This window comes from Brassica napus, chromosome C4 (genome assembly GCF_020379485.1).
Source record: "Brassica napus cultivar Da-Ae chromosome C4, Da-Ae, whole genome shotgun sequence".
Taxonomy (NCBI): Eukaryota; Viridiplantae; Streptophyta; class Magnoliopsida; order Brassicales; family Brassicaceae; genus Brassica; species Brassica napus.
In genome coordinates, this window is record NC_063447.1 from 9,562,142 (window position 1) to 9,578,507 (window position 16,366).

The 16,366-nt window shown below is 35.2% G+C and overlaps 2 protein-coding genes across 2 annotated transcripts; both read right to left on the reverse strand.

The window, feature by feature from the left end:
* Positions 1–392: 392 nt before the first annotated feature.
* On the reverse strand, positions 393–1,934 carry LOC106374023. The gene is made up of 3 exons (XM_048755441.1): positions 1,701–1,934; positions 1,116–1,521; positions 393–838 (listed from the first exon to the last, which is right to left on the reverse strand). Exons 1-3 carry the CDS (start codon positions 1,932–1,934, stop codon positions 393–395), a joined length of 1,086 nt encoding a protein of 361 aa, XP_048611398.1.
* A 7,029-nt stretch (positions 1,935–8,963) lies between these two features.
* LOC106380441 (F-box protein At1g11270-like) lies at positions 8,964–11,883 on the reverse strand. Its single transcript, XM_013820200.3, has 2 exons — positions 10,350–11,883; positions 8,964–10,183 (listed from the first exon to the last, which is right to left on the reverse strand). The coding sequence occupies exons 1-2, from the start codon at positions 10,352–10,354 to the stop codon at positions 9,055–9,057; spliced, it is 1,134 nt and encodes a 377-aa protein (XP_013675654.2). The 5' UTR covers positions 10,355–11,883; the 3' UTR covers positions 8,964–9,054.
* Positions 11,884–16,366: the final 4,483 nt, after the last annotated feature.

The window sequence follows — 16,366 nt, forward strand, 5'->3', positions numbered from 1 at the left end:
TTTGCTGTCTTAGGGTTTTAGAACTAGTAATCTCGCCGATAGCTCTCGTAGCCCAGGCACCTACCTTGTTGTAAACGCTCAAACGCAGATTCGGAATAAGAACTATCTTGCTCTCTTTTTCGATTTCTTATACTTTATCGTTGTCATTATTGTGTTCTGATTGCTTGGCGTGTGGTATTAGCAGATATCCGGGACCTCTGGGAAATTAGGGTTTTTCCTAGTTTCCTTATTTAAACGGAAATCGACAGTGCGAATTTTGGTTCCCACAATTAGGCTGTCTCGTTTGTGGCTGACCATTGGAGTCGGCTACGGGTGCGTCAGCCATTGGGTTGTCTTCCACTGAGCGCGAATGAGACTGAGAGGATAAAGATGCAATGGAGTCTAGTATCGTCTTAAAGTCGTTCTGAAGAACAAGCAGTTGGGCTGAGTTTTCGGAAATGTGTTTTTTTCACGACCTCTTGCAACTGATCAAATGATTCCCGTAGGTCATCGACCTTGCCTTCGACCATATCAATTTGGATTTCGATCTTAGCTTGTACAAGTGAGGCAATGAGCTCTGCATCAACGGGCGCTTGTGTTGGTGTTGGTATCGTTTGGCAGGGGGTTTTCCTCTTCCTTTTCTTTTTCGCTAGTGCTTCAGCCTCAGCCTCCTCTCTCATGCGCTCTACGCCAGCAGAGGTAGCTCCCCCTATGAACATCTTCTTTGTAAAGTGGGCACCGTCTCTGATGAGGCTCACCATTTTTTCTACGCTGTCATTGTCTTCATCATCGGAAAAAAACAAGCAGTCTTTGTTGATCTCGAAGTCAGTGTCTGGCTGGATAATCGAAGCACACGAACCTACAAAAAAATAAATCATCAAATGAGAGTCTTGAGGTGTGAGGTTATAAATAGACTTCACTATTGGGGGAGGCTAATTGCTTGGGGGTATGACCCCTATACAAACTAGACACATTTGTGGCCGGCTAGTTTTTTGGATATGTGACCATGAACTTTGTTATCCGGTTACACGAAATATCATTGCAGCTAGCAAAGAAAAGACAAGAAAATGTTGATGAGTTGGAGCCGCTTACATTGTCTGCAGTATCCAGAGTCCTGGCATGAGCTGGTTTTATACCATTCTTGGACGGGGGGAATGCGAAGTCACCATCATCGTTGCCCGCAGCATCCGTTGGTGAATCTTGACGAACTAACTCTGTTAAAGCTGGAACTAATTTTGTCATGACCATCTGAAGGGACTGCACGTAGCCTTGCAGGGCAATTGTGCTTTGAGTCAGAGCTACCTCGTCTTTCTCTTTTATGCTACTCATGAGCATTTCAAAGGATACCCGACCCCACGGGTACGCGAAGAACTCATCAAGATCTCTGATTTTTTCGGCGTGTTCAACTAATATTTTGGGAATGTGTGTTGTAGGCAGTATCACGTATGCGAGTATAGCCAGGCAGGCATACTTTATCCGTGCATCTGGGTCGGTGATAGTCTTGCGCTTGAGCATCCTGATAACAGATGTTGCAGTTACTTCCTTCAACATGCCAAAAAGTGTTGTATAGTACGGCTGTTCAGAGATCATTTTCTTCGCCTCTTTCTGCAGTTGTTTCGGGTATTTCCCACACGGAAGACCGGTGACTATGGTGAATTCTCTCAGAGAGAACCATATAGGGTTTTCAGAAACAGAAACCAAGCTTCGTATTTCTTGCGAACTTTCAGCTGTCTCGAAAGCATGTATCGACCTAGATGGCCAGAGTATGGCGTCTTGTCGGCTAGCTCTAGGAATCTCCCAAAAGGAGATCTTTTTAAAACCTCGATTTTGCCTTCTTCTAACGAATCTATTGTGTGGCAAAGTGCATCGGGTTTGTGGTATGGTGACACTCTCAAGCCGACGGGTTCATGCCCTAGAGCAAACATTCTTCTGGGTAGATCATTGGTCTCCGCCATGACTATCTATAACGAGTTGAATCCCTAAAAAATGTAAAAAGGGTAATTGATTGAGAATGGACTAATAATTGACTGCGAAATAAACAAAAAAAAGACATATGGTTTTTGACTTACGGTGGTTTCGCGATGAAATAAGGAACAGAGAGACCGGTGATGTTTCACGAGGAACCGAGAGAAAATTAAAGGCGGAGTCAACAAGGAGATTTGTTGAGCATGATGGCGAAATGTGACGGTTTCAGTTGTGATTGAAAACTATCTTCGGGAGAACTTGAACATGGAGATCGATGAGGTTTCTAGAGAAAATGAGATAAAAAGGGAAGATGAGTGAACAGGGATTTTGAGAGAGACAGAAAGAAAGAGAAGTTACGGTTTCTATTGAATGCATGTAATCGGTTATCGTGTTTATTCTGACAAGCTTTCTCACGCGTGATATAGGTACATAGAGTGTTTGTATATGCGTAAAGACGCGAGTGATTTAGTTCGGAGTAGGGGCAGGATTGTCATTAAAAAAACACATCATCGCTAAAGACCATTTTCCATCCGTGCAAAATAGGCAGTTATGTTTGTATAGGAGTTCCAATTTCTCAACTTTATTATACTATGTAGTGTACCATCTATTACTATAAAGAATAGATTCTCTCACTCTAGAGCCTGCCAGGTCAGAAAATAGAAGCACCAAAAGAGGACATGTGTCACCTTTCCTAAACGTTGTGTTTAATTTATAGGTGATTGTCATTTTTTGGGCTTCGTTTTGTGGGCTTTATATATTACACAAGCAGTTATGCCCATACAGAGAAACCCTTATCTTCTTCTGCCTCCCACTGTTAATCTATGACATTCAAGAGCTTGAGATGCTAAAGTCGACGTGAAGAATCTCTTCGTTGGGTTTCTTTCTGATTTCGATACTTTCATGTGAAGCTTTAGTCAACAAGCCATAAAAACTCTTTTAGTTCAGGTCCACATACAAAGTATGGTTGACGATGCAAGTTCTTCTTGCTGGGTATAAAGCATAACCTCCGTCGGATCGTCTTTCCCTCAATTCAGTCCAGTGACCAATGTAGTCAATCAATTCATCCCACCTTTCTCCTCATCAATCAAGATTTCTCACCTCCCCTCATCAACCAAAGCTACTGCATATATATGGTGTCAAGGTGCTCAAGATAATTCATGAAGTTTCTTCAAACAGAGAAAGTCGTTTTAAGAGAAACAGAGGAGTCAGGAGAGAAATGGTGGCGTCGTCTTCATTTCATCCGTCTGCGGTGGCAAAACCCAGATCGTTAATCACCGTTAAGTCCCTGGTATGACCATCCAATCGTAATACTGCTTTCCTATATGTTTTTAGGAATTATAGAGATTCATATTTTGCAAAAATATGTGGATTAGAGATAGAGATTTGAATGAGTTGGAGTTTCTTATTTTGATGAGATTCAAACTAACATGTTAAAATCCAGATGAAAGGTGTTTTTTTATGGCTGAAGTTACATGTAGAATTGATATTTTTGATGAATAGAAAGAATATTACAAAGAAGATTACAAGCTGAGGCTTAAAGATTTCAAGTCATATGTATAGATCATACTCGCATTTCACCTTTGAAAACCTTTCGGTTGCTCTCATCTCGAAGCTGATGAGTTCTATAAGGTTCCTTGCTTAACCTAAACTACTTCACAAATATGAAATTTTTATGTTGTACAGATTGGATTTTGAACCTGCACCAGCACCGTGCATGTGCATTAGCTTCACCGACATGAACGTGCTTAATATTTTTCGTGGTCAAGACTGGTAGATTAATTCAGGTTTCAATAATATTTAAAACACTGCATATAAATAAACACATATTCGAATATTAATGTTCTGCTTATAAGGGTTTGATGATCTTTGGAATCTAACATGGAATTGATCGCGACAATGATGGCATGTATATGGTTTTAAAGTAGAGTAGCTTCTTTCAATTTAAATTAATCTGAGAAAAATAGTATGGGCTAGATCTTGAAGATATATAATGGGCATATGTCTATTTTTATTGTGCAGCTTAGAAGAGAAGTATTGAATATTATCATAGAGTCGTAGTTCATGAGATTTTGCTACCACGAAGAATATAGAGTTCTCACATGTAAGACGCCAACGGAAACTATAACGTGAGTTTCTTCCTTTCTTTTATTGTTCTTATCTAAATGTTCTATGTTTTTTCTGTTCTTACTAATGCCACTCTTGGATAAGAACCATACAGTAAGCCCAACAGGGGAGACTAGATGTTTTATATTTTCCTCTATTCTTATCAGAAAATGTATTTTTCTATCAATTTGAGTAAATTCAGAATGGAAGTTTTGTTTGTTTAGATCACTGAGGAAGCTAGAGAGATTGAAAAGCAACTCAGACAGCCCACTAAGGACAAGAATGAAGCTATGCGAGGCCAAGACTTTGAGAAGGTATAGTCTTCGAGTTTGTCTGACTATATATAAACCCAAGATTAATGCTTACAATTCCATGAGTTCTTTTCCAACAGGCTGAAAGTATGACCAGAACTAGAACTTAGTGACGAGATAGATGTTGTTTTAGTCAAAGACAAAGAAGTGAGCAAAGCTGAGACTGAAGCTGGACAAGCAGGACCTACTGTCACTGAATCCGAGAAAGTATTGTATGATAAATCTAGATGTCTTCCCAATATTGCGTAGAGCCTTCACACGAGTTATTGGCGAAGACAGATGTTAAAGCTATTATATGGGCGATCCAACGTGCATGTGTTGGGCTCAAGAATCCGAACCGCCCAATCACAAGTTTCAAAAGTGTTGTATGTACTTTATATTGTGTGTAGTGATTCTTTCATGCTTCTTGATCCTACATCTAAAACATCACATTGTGTTGTGTTTCGATGCAAACAGATTTGTACACTATGCATTTTCAAAATGTACTTATCATTTATCATACTTTTTTTTTTGTGACAAAAGTGTTTCACCATAATGGATTTACATATTTCAGATTAAGTTGACTAAGTAAAAAACTATATGAAACTAATACCTTCAAAAGTTAAAAAGGCGATATTAGTACCACACAAACATTGGTAAATGTTCCTTTTTTCCTTTCTCTAAAACTGTTCAATGTCATTTAAGGAATAAGGTTTGACTTACAAACTATTTTTTGAAAACACACAAGTAAGACATATCCAACCCTAATATTACTATATTGTATGTTGTCAACCTACAAAAAAGGGTATAAGCCACTGCATTTTTAATCATACCAAATTATCGAAATTTTAAAATATATGAACAATTTTTAGATAAAATGTAAACTTTATATCCAAAACATAAATCCAAACAAAAGGTAAATGTCTAGATTTTGTTAAACATTAAAATCTGAAAACACTGAGAGTACATAAAATTTAAAAGTGTTTTATATAGAATGGTTACACACATATTATTCTGATATAAAATAGAATACACATGTTCTAACTTATAATTACTAACTTACTTTTTAAGAAATATGTATTGTGTAAAAAAATTAAATGGCAACTTGTTTGGAGAAAAATCTATGCTTTTAGAGTAAAGATCAAAACTTTCATTTAGTTTTTTAGTAAAAAAATAAAACACATCATGAAGTAGGATAATTTACAGATGAAAAAAAAAAGAAATTAATAAAAAGTGTGGTTTGCAGGTTCACATGGACAAATTTGTCATTAGTAAAATAAATAATTAGAAGGATGGTAATATTTTTCTTAGATTGAAGTTTACATAAATATTTTATGATTCTTCATGATCAGTTATATTCTCTTATGTTAACATATCATATATATATATATATATATATATATATATATGTATTAGTATAAAACTTAATTAGTTTGATATATAAAACTTAATTAATCTCATCATTGGTCTCGTTTTGGATCAAGTTTAGTGAAAAGTTGATCTCAGATCTCCAATTTTGCAGACCGTCAACATAAAATAATAATCCATATATAGATGTATTATTTTTCCGCATCTAAGACTAATTGAGGATAGTTAATATAGTCGGTCATCATTTTAGAAAATTAATATAGTGTATAAGTTTAGCTCGATGGGGTTAAATCATGAAGGAATTAAAAGGAAACTGTCCGGGGCAGAAAGCGAAATATGAGAAACATGTAGGGACTGGAATGAAATAAATAGGAAATAGTGAGGAGGATATATTATTATATTAGAGAGAGAGTTCCAGAAGAAGGGGAACGGATCTCAAAACAAATTAGGGTTCCAAGGAGAGGGAGACGATATCTTTGATTCTTGACGAGGCGATGACTGAAGCATTTGAAAGTACGATTCAAGTTTAGTTTCGAATCGAATGTTTTATAAATTACTCTCCCGATTTCGATTTGGATAAACATGTCTGACTCAGGCTGGAATCAATGGCTCGAAGATCCGTGTTTGTTTTGGCGACCTGGGGATTATAACTATCAGACGCCTAAGCATGATCCCAAAAAGGCTATCTACACACCTGAGCAAGAGCAAGAACGATTTAAGGAAGAAGTAGAAAATAGCGAGGTAATAATAATAATTCGTTATTTGTTTTCTTTTGCAATAGAATATGTTTGATTATTTTTATATATATGTGAAACACAGGGTTTCGACATCGATTTCGATAGCTTCCGTTGCGTTTTCAACTACCATCGTGCTTACCTCGACGCGTGGATGAGCCAGACACCACTGGAGATTTACTCGTGAGGCTATCCAAGGAAGCCCTCGATGGTCGCAATGCAACATATGTTAGAGCTCCTCCTCCTCCTCCTCCTACCTCTACTTTAATTGTGCTTCCAATAAAATAACCTTCTGTGTTAAAAAAAAAAAAAAAAAAAAAACAGAAGACAGATTTCGAGTTTGTCAGCGTTGTTAAAGCCAACTTTCACTACTCTGCTGGATTCATGTTTCTCATAACGTTTGAAGTTCGTGATCCTTATGATGGTCTGATCAAACTATTCCAAGCAGGGGTGCGCCACCTTAAACATACCTTCACCGAGCATGTCTTCTGCAGGCCTAAACCCAACGCCGGAGGTATTATTTTCTTGTTCCTATGCATTTGTCCATTGTGTATTCTTCTTTTGAAACTGGTTGATTCTCGAAATTTATTGTATTTTTTTATTTTTTTTTTGACAGTGGAATACTATGGGACTGCCAAGACAGATTTAGAGAAAGATACCAAGAAACAAAGGTAGCACAATATCTTCCAAGAGTCTTTTACTTTACATTTTTGGATGAGTTGATTGATTTGGTTCCTTTTGCAGATTGGAGTAGTAGGAGCTTTACTTATGCTACGAGTAGTGAGTAGTGAAACCTAAGAGAGACGTCTCTTGTTTAGTTATCTATTTACTTCCTGACTTTTGTTCGTTTTCATAACACTCAAGTGTTACTTTAGTTCTTGTGTTCCACTGAACAATAATAGACTTATCGATCGGACGAAATGTTTCTTGTGTTGCTCTCTCTCTCTATGCGATTTATATCATTCTATGTAATATATTCTTTAATAATTCAGAAGGAACCACGAACCAAGAACAAAACCCTAGCTACGATTTTTTTTTAAAACGAATTCTCAAACAACTAATAATACAATGAAAAGAAATTATATAACTTTGTGAAAGCATATCAGCCACGGAAGAATAGATGGGAGTCGTATGAGCCACGAGAATAACAATTCATAGAGACATTAAGAGCGTCTTACAATTCATAGAGAAATTCTATTTTTTTCCGAAAGTAAAACTTCAAAATCAACTTCAAAACTATTTATATTTTATAATATGGTCTTTATATTTGTCATAACTAATTTAAATTCATACAATTTTTGTAAATAACTAGCATATATCTATAATAATAAAGTTGAAGAGAAACTCTCCACAATGCGCCACATCATCCCTCATATCTCCATTTTGCGACACGTGTCGACCAAACCTTCTTTTTTATTTTTCTTCCAATTCGTGGTTTTTTTTCTTCTTTTTTCTTTGGTGTTTCTGGCTCGCGGATTAGTTGAAATTTATGATTATTTATTGGGCATTTATATTTATTTCTTGGTCTATACTTTGATATATACGACCCGTTTGTGTTTAGAGTTAGGTGTGTCATCTTCAGCTGATCGACGCCTTCACCTTCCGTCGTCCCCGACTGCGTTTTTCGGTAACGTCTTATTTTTCACTTAAAATCAACCTTTAATTCAATCATTAAGCTTCACCCCACCTTTCTTTTCACTCCGTCTCATTTATTCTCATTAATAAGCTGTGTTTGTAACATATCCAAGGTCGAGCTATAAATAAGTGTTTTGGAGCGATAAAGATCTACACCATTGAGATATCTTATAGCTTAAGCAATCAGATAGACGCCTTTAGATATGTCGTCTTCCTATGTTCTTCTTGCCAACTTGAGAGCATACCGTTGCTCAAATACGGCGAAGGTGCATCTTCTGAGGTTCTGAGAACATAATTTTTTATTTTTCTTGCATTAATCAATGGCTTCGTACAAACATAAGTTGACTAGTACGTAGAGAAAGTAATCTTTAATTTCTGATTACACAAAATTAATATGGGGTTTATTATGTTTAAATTTCAGTTTAATTTTTGTATTGCTTTCTACAATTGTTTAAATTTTAATGCAAAATAATTTTTTTTTAATAATTTATCCCCAAAAATATATATTTTTCATTCCCACCATTACTTTTTCATAACAATAATATAAAAAAACAAATACATTTCAAACGTAAATCAAAGCTAAATTTCTAAATTTAAACTTCAAATGCTGAGGCTATAACATACAATTCACCATTTCCTTCCAATATATCTTCACACTACTAAACCTAATAGAAATTATCTTCACTCCTAAACCTAATATACATTATTCACAATTTTGATCATGAATCTCATATACATTACAAAAAATAATAATATATATAAAACATAATTGTAAAATAAAAGTAGCACAATTAAAACAAAACTTAACATCATCGTGTATAACAAAATGTGTTGGCTGCTGATTTCATGAAAAACTAAGCACTAATACTAACTTCCATAGTAAAAAATGTACAACATAAACAAAATATCTATAAAAACAATAAACAATCGCTCTGCGCGTAGCGCGGAAAAGTGATTAATAAATTACAAAGAAAAATGGTTCAATTTGAGAACAAACTAGGAAAATAACAAAGAGGATATTCAAGCATTTTAGGAAAGGAGTCAAAAACATAGGATTTGGTATGGAGATCATGTATCACCAGTGGTGAACCACAGCTATAACCAAGCAATAATATGGTCTCGTCTACAATAGCTATTGGCAACAGTGCTGGTCGGGGGAAATAAGGAAGGTCATGAAAAGTGGTTTTGGTGAGATCTATCGAACACATTTGCTTCCATGTGCCGTCGAGTGACCATATCACTTGGGTTGTGGTGGGATAGATTTTGAGGGATACGCACAAGCGGTTATCGAGGATGCACAAGACTAGTAAGCGAGGGTCAGGCACATGGGAAAAGGGGGCGTTACAGATGACTTGAAAAGTTTCCGTGTGAAGATCAAAAGACAACAACTTGGTTTCTACACACTCGGTTAACCAATAAAGCGACCCATCGAAATACACAGGCTTCTGGCCTTCAAGAATCCGATAGGGAGAAGCAGGGAGGACGTACCTCCAAGCATTAGTGGTAAAGTCGAAAACTTCACAAGTGGTGGCATTGTCTAGGCCAAACTCAGATGAGTTAAAGAGCCAAACCGGCTTGTATGTGCCCCTGACTTTGTCTTTGCCCAATCCTAGCTGAGGTTCTCGGGTGTGGCAGACTCTTTTTTTAGAGATGATGCGCGGTTGAACCCTCGAATGAGGAAAGCTTCGACGCCATCTAGTGGCGGGATTAAAGACGACACTCGGGTTGCGGTTGCTGAAAAGACATACAAGTCCGTCACAAGCACCATAGCAAACCTTGTCGCTCCTTGTAGGGAACTTGAGGCTGCGAATTTCACAAGACCCCACCATAATATTACCTTCTTCTAATATTTCTTCTTCATTACCAAACCCGGTCACGTATAGGATATCTGGACCTCGTGATTTCCTAAGGGTGATCAGTAGTTGTCTCTGTTTGAAACTTGGGGACTCGATTGTCGCTTTCCACGTCTTTGATACAGACTTGGATCTCAGCAGAGACACCACAGGAAGTTTCTCCAGGATCAGCTCAACGACATCGTGTGGTAGCACTTCGCCATGTCTTTTCAACATTGTCTTATTGTCTCTCAAGAGACCATCCATCCAAGCTTTCCTATATATACATATCACACACACAACAGACACACGAGTCTACTTGTTAGATTTAAGAAGAAGAAGAAAAAAAAAGGAATACTTCCTTTCCATAAAGATTTAAAAAAAAAGAAAAAAAAGAAAAGGAAATCTAATAATCGAATCACATCACAATAAACACTGATTACCTCATCGCCCAAATGATCGCCTCGAATCCTTCTTCCAATCCCTCACGAATCGATTTATTCCTTTTTCTTTAATTCTGTACCAGATCTCATTCCGACACAACACCTTTTATCACTTTTGTCTTCCATTGTTTTATATAACCACTCCCAATATCTTTTAGTGTTTCCAATAAGTCCCTCTATTTTACGAATTATACCTTTTTATTTTCACCAATTTCGAATAAATATTTCTATTAAACTATTTTAACTTAATCATTTTAAAGATTACATATTAACCGCAATACTTGGCTTAGTTAAAAATGTGATATATTAAACTTAAAATTGAGGGTGTGCTAAGCGATCTGGGTAACAGCAGGAGATCTTTGTTAAAGTATTATATTTTATGGGGTGTAAAAGAAAGAAATCCAAATAAAAAATAGATGGAAAGTTTAGAAGGGGGTGATGACCTCAACCACCATTCATATAGTTGTATTATTGCATCATATTCATGTATCTATATGTTGCAAGTTTTGTCAACGCGACGCAATTATAGAACTGAATATATGGGTCTTCAACAAAAGTCTAACTCGTTTTGGTACAAAGTTGAGGGACAATAATCTAGAATTTGATAACACCAGCTGCAAAGTAATCTACCATTATCGGCTTCGGATGTTCGGATTATTGTGTCGATAGTGCAAATACTTGCTAGATTTTCTAAGAATTGATTATATGATAGTTATCTTATTTTCATACAATATCTGTTGCGATATATAGACATATATTTTCGTATTATTGTTGTTTGGAGAGGATGTTCATGTGTGAGTTTTATACAAAGTGTACTTATCTATTCAGTGGGAGCGGGGAAGGGTGTTACTGATACCGGTGAGTTATTTATATGTTTACACCAGCATGTACTTATCAATCCGCGAGAGGTAAGTTTATTCATACGGAGAAGAGTTTGTTTGAATCGCTCTCTGTTTAAAGGAAGTGGATGTGACGATCTTTAGGCGACTCAATGAAGTTGAATTCAGTCTTAGAGCTGACTTCATAAGTGTTATACCAAATAAAATTGAGTCTCATGTCCTCCTTGTAAGAGCTTTTGTCAGTTTTTTCTTTATTCGATTTTCTTAACATATCATAATGCACTGATTGAGTGAACCCTACTGGGAGCTTTTGCCATGATTGGTAATGCCTTAATCTCAACATGTTTCAAAATGCTATGGACTGCTGCATTATGATTCTAGAGATTTCAGAATAGTAATTTATATATTTTTTTAAAAAACAATAGAAGAAACCTGTAAATACAGGCTGTAACATGTGTTTAAAATTGGACCCTACGTTCCTTTTGTTAAGTTTATAGCATTTGTTATGTAAATCTTTTCCTTTCAGAAATGGACATGGTGGTCATAAAAGCCATTTGATGATGTTGGGAAACATATAGTATACTTAAATGGCAAGAGTAAGTGATCAGAGTTAAAATGAAAGAGTAATAAACATTTTATCAAATAGTCTCGGATGCAAAAAGAGTAGAAAAAATGTTAGAAATTCATAACATATATAATATTCAATGCGGTTTTTAGGTTCTATAAATTTTAAACAATATTCCTTTACTTTAATTTCTGAATATAGCATGTAACAAATGTGATGAGAAGACGTATAATTATTTTTTCAAAAATTAGTTACATAACTAAATACAAATCAAATGCATGCTTTACTTATATATTAAAAAATCTATATATTTTATAAGCATACATAAGTATACGTAACCATCATATTTTAGTTATATTTCTATAAAAGAAAATTATAAAATTATAATGCTTTTACTTACATTTAAAATTAATTGAAGATTAACTAATTTATCAGTTTATAATATTTTTTTTCATATTTTTATAATTGTTGGTTGAAATCACACATGGACAAAAAGAGCCAAGAGCAAAAAATAAAAGATATACTCATATATCTGCCAAAATTGGTATTCAGCCATGGTCAATTGTATCTTGTTCCCCCCCATATTACAACCAAAACTGGAATGACAATCATTCAAGAAAAAGGTTTACATCTTCTAAAAACGAAGAACATAGTCTACAAAAAAAAAATCAACAATTTAACATTGTACCAAAATAACTAAAAAAATTTCTTTGCCATTCAGTTAAATATGGAGTTGGTTTAATTATTAAAATTTTCACTTTTGATTTTTCCAATGTTTTAGACATCAATGACGTAGGATATCTTCACCCTCATGCCATAATTTGTGTCCTCCCTGTATTAATAGTTAAATGGTTCAATTTTTTATATGAATTCATATTTTTAAACACAAAAAAAAACATTAAAACTTAATAAATAAAATTATAAAGGGCCCAATTTTTTATATGAATTCAAACGTGCTTCTTCTACACATACAACAAAGCATATATGAAAAGACAAAATTACTTGCAAAAGCAAAAGTGATTCCATTGTTGTTCCTAGCTATGGGTAGTTTCACCATTGAGGTAAGTGTTTGGAAACCTAAAGAAATAGCACACATGAGCGCTGCAACTCTCAAACTAACTCAAACTATATATATATATTATATAAACAAGAAGAAAAAAGAAGAAGCCATCTATCTATAATAATAAGGTTGAAGAGAAACTCTCCACAATGCGCCACATCATCCCTCATATCTCCATTTTGCGACACGTGTCGACCAAAGAGAGAGCTTCTTCCATTTTCTTTTTCTTCCAATTCGTGGTTTTTTTTCTTCTTTTTTCTTTGGTGTTTCTGGCTCGCGGATTATCTGAATTTTATGATTATTTATTGGGCATTTATATGTATTTCTTGGTCTATACTTTGATATATGCGACCCGTTTGTGTTTAGAGTTAGGTGTGCCATCTTCAGCTGATCGACGACTTCACCTTCCATCGTCTCCGACTGCGTTTTTCGGTAACGTCTTATTTTTCACTTAAAATCAACCTTTAATTCAATCATTAAGCTTCACCCCACCTTTTTTTTCACTCCGTCTCATTTATTCTCATTAACAAGCTGTGTTTGTAACATATCCAAGGTCGAGCTATAAATAAGTGTTTTGGAGCGATAAAGATCTACACCATTGAGATATCTTATAGCTTAAGCAATCCGATAGACGCCTTCAGATATGTCATCTTCATATATTCTTCTTGCCAACTTGAGAGCAGACCGTTGCTCAAATACGGCAAAGGTGCATCTTCTGAGGTTCTGGGAACATAATTTTTTATTTTTCTTGCATTAATCAATGGCTTCGTACAAACATAAGTTGACCAGTACGTAGAGAAAGTAATCTTTAATTTCTGATTACACAAAATTAATATGGGGTTTATTATGTTTAAATTTCAGTTTAATTTTTGTATTGCTTTCTACAATTGTTTAAATTTTAATGCAAAATAATTTTTTAAAAAATAATTTATCCCCAAAAATATATATTTTTCATTCCCACCATTACTTTTTCATAACAATAATATAAAAAAACAAATACATTTCAAACATAAATCAAAGCTAAATTTCTAAATTTAAACTTCAAATGCTGAGGCTATAACATACAATTCACCATTTCCTTCCAATATATCTTCACACTACTAAACCTAATAGAAATTATCTTCACTTCTAAACCTAATACACATTATCCACAACTTTGATCATGAATCTCATATACATTACAAAAAATAATAATATATATAAAACATAATTGTAAAATAAAAGTCGCACAATTAAAACAAAACTTAACATCATCGTGTATAGCAAAATGTTGGCTGTTGATTTCATGAAAAACTAAGCACTAATACTAACTTCCATAGTAAAAAATGTACAACATAAATAAAATATTTATAAAAACAATAAACAATCGCTCCGCGCGTAGCGCGGAAAAACCACTAGTATAAACATATTACAACAATATTAATTAATAAAATATTATATTAAAATATAAAATTTTAAACAAAATAACTTAATTAATATTAAACTTCAAGCAAAATACCATATTATTTTATAAAGTTATTTTTCGTAATTCATATATGATCTACTAGTGCATTTTTAAGTAAAAATGGATCTCCTCATTTTTAATTTGTAGATTACAGATAAAAATTATTGAAATCGGGTGATATTAATACTTATAAATACATTAGATCAGAACAAAAAAGTAAAAAAAAAAACATAAAATATTATGTGTAAACTTAAATTTTGTAAGCAAAACTTAAATATTTAAAATCTTATTTTAAAGTTTTATTTTATTTTATGTGTAAACTAAAATTTTGTAACCAAAACTTAAAATATTTATGAAATACAATTTTTATAAAGATTAAAACAATAAACAAGAAAATATTTATGAATTATAAATGTGATGTGTAATTGTAGGGCCAAAATGCAAATAAAATATGAAACTTCAAATTTGAAGTTTTGAGTAGTGAAACTTCAAACATAGAGTTTTACTCTTCAAAACTTCAAATTTGAAGTTTTGAAGTTTCTATTTAGAGAATAAAAAACTTTATAGTTAAAGTTATATAGTATCTTTTGAAGATACTCTAAGCTAGGTGAATACTAACTTGCTCAAGTGAATATCAAATATAACGTGTGAAGCTTTCAGCCCTATATTTGTAGTATAAAATTTATATTGGACATATTCTCCTAGTTTGGTATCTACTTTAGAAATTATTATAGATACTTCAAAGTTGAGAAATGCTCCCAGGCACGAAAGTAGAGATTGGTTATTACCCAGCTGACACAATGCAAGCAACCCCGCTTTACCCACGAGTCTGTTACCGTTTCTAGCTTTTTTCACTATCATGCATTTCTCTGTCACGGTCTCTTATTCAAATTGTTTCCTCTTTGAGTGAGAACCCACTGGATATTACCTACAGCTATAAAAGAGTTTCACCGGAAAATGGCCGGAGCTTACTCCGACGACGGCCCTACTAATGTCAGAGTCAAGACCAACGCCCCCAACTCGAATCCCTGCAAAATGACTCACAGGAACAGCGAGATATCCGCCTGAAGATCGAGCTAGAGTCGACGTGTACTCCTCTAGACGGCTCCTCCAACCAAAAACCTACAGCTTTAACGGTGGGTCTGTAGCTACCCAGCTCCTCACCTGGCTATCTTGCGAAATACAGGAGACGACTTCATACTATCACTTCTCAACAAGCAGCTAAGAGACTACGCATCCTCACCACACCAACACCACACCTCTGGTTTTACTTTGTTCTGTACAACATGAGGAGATACAGTACGGAGGAGAAAGGCAAAGGCAAAATGGTGAGCCAGCCAACACGACCAAGAATCAGAATTAGAGCATCTGATCTAGACACCAGCAGACTCATCAGTGAGAATGCTCTCACACTCATTGGTAGGGTTACAAACCGGAGAGAACAAAACATGGCATCGGTGCTTCCTTACCTCACAAGGAAATGGAATCTAGTGGGAAGAGCTCATGGGTCCGACTTGGGGAATGACTGCTTCCAGTTTTGATTCCAAGATGAACAAGATATGTGCACAGTTCTAGCAAACCGCCCTTATCAGTACGGACGATGGATGATTATTCTACAACAGTGGGAGCCAATTATTTCACCTTATTTCCCTTCTCAGATCCCCTTTTGGATAAGTCTTAAAGGGATTCCGTTACACTTCTGGGACGAGAAGATCATACGGGATATTGGACAAGAGTTGGGTGAACTGGAACACTACAACCTCACAAAGACAACAGCTAGAGTTCGAGTCATGATGGACGGTCTTAAACCACTTCCTCAGGACACGATTCTTAAATTCTCTGGGGGCGAAGAGTGTGTAATAGCGCTCGAGTACGAAAAACTGGAAAACTTCTGTACTTACTGCCTGAAGCTCTCTCACTTGGAACGGACCTGCCCTGATAAACCACCTACAGAAATAAGAGAGTACTTGAAGATGGAAAATTCACACAACTCTGTGGAAGGCCCCCAAAGATCTAATCTTCCTTCTAGGAACCAATTCTCTAACCACCAGCACACAGAGAGAACCTCACCACCTGTGCGCCACGCGAGAGAGGCCACAGCATTCCAGC

Coding starts and splice junctions, on each gene's coding strand:
- LOC106374023 (XM_048755441.1), bottom strand. CDS start 1,934: ATGGCGGAGACCAATGATCTACCCAGAAGAATGTTTGCTCTAGGGCAT. Junction 1,522..1,700: donor TGCTTTCGAGACAGCTGAAA/GTTCGCAAGAAA, acceptor GGCATGTTGAAG/GAAGTAACTGCAACATCTGT. Junction 839..1,115: donor ATTCCCCCCGTCCAAGAATG/GTATAAAACCAG, acceptor ATTTTTTTGTAG/GTTCGTGTGCTTCGATTATC.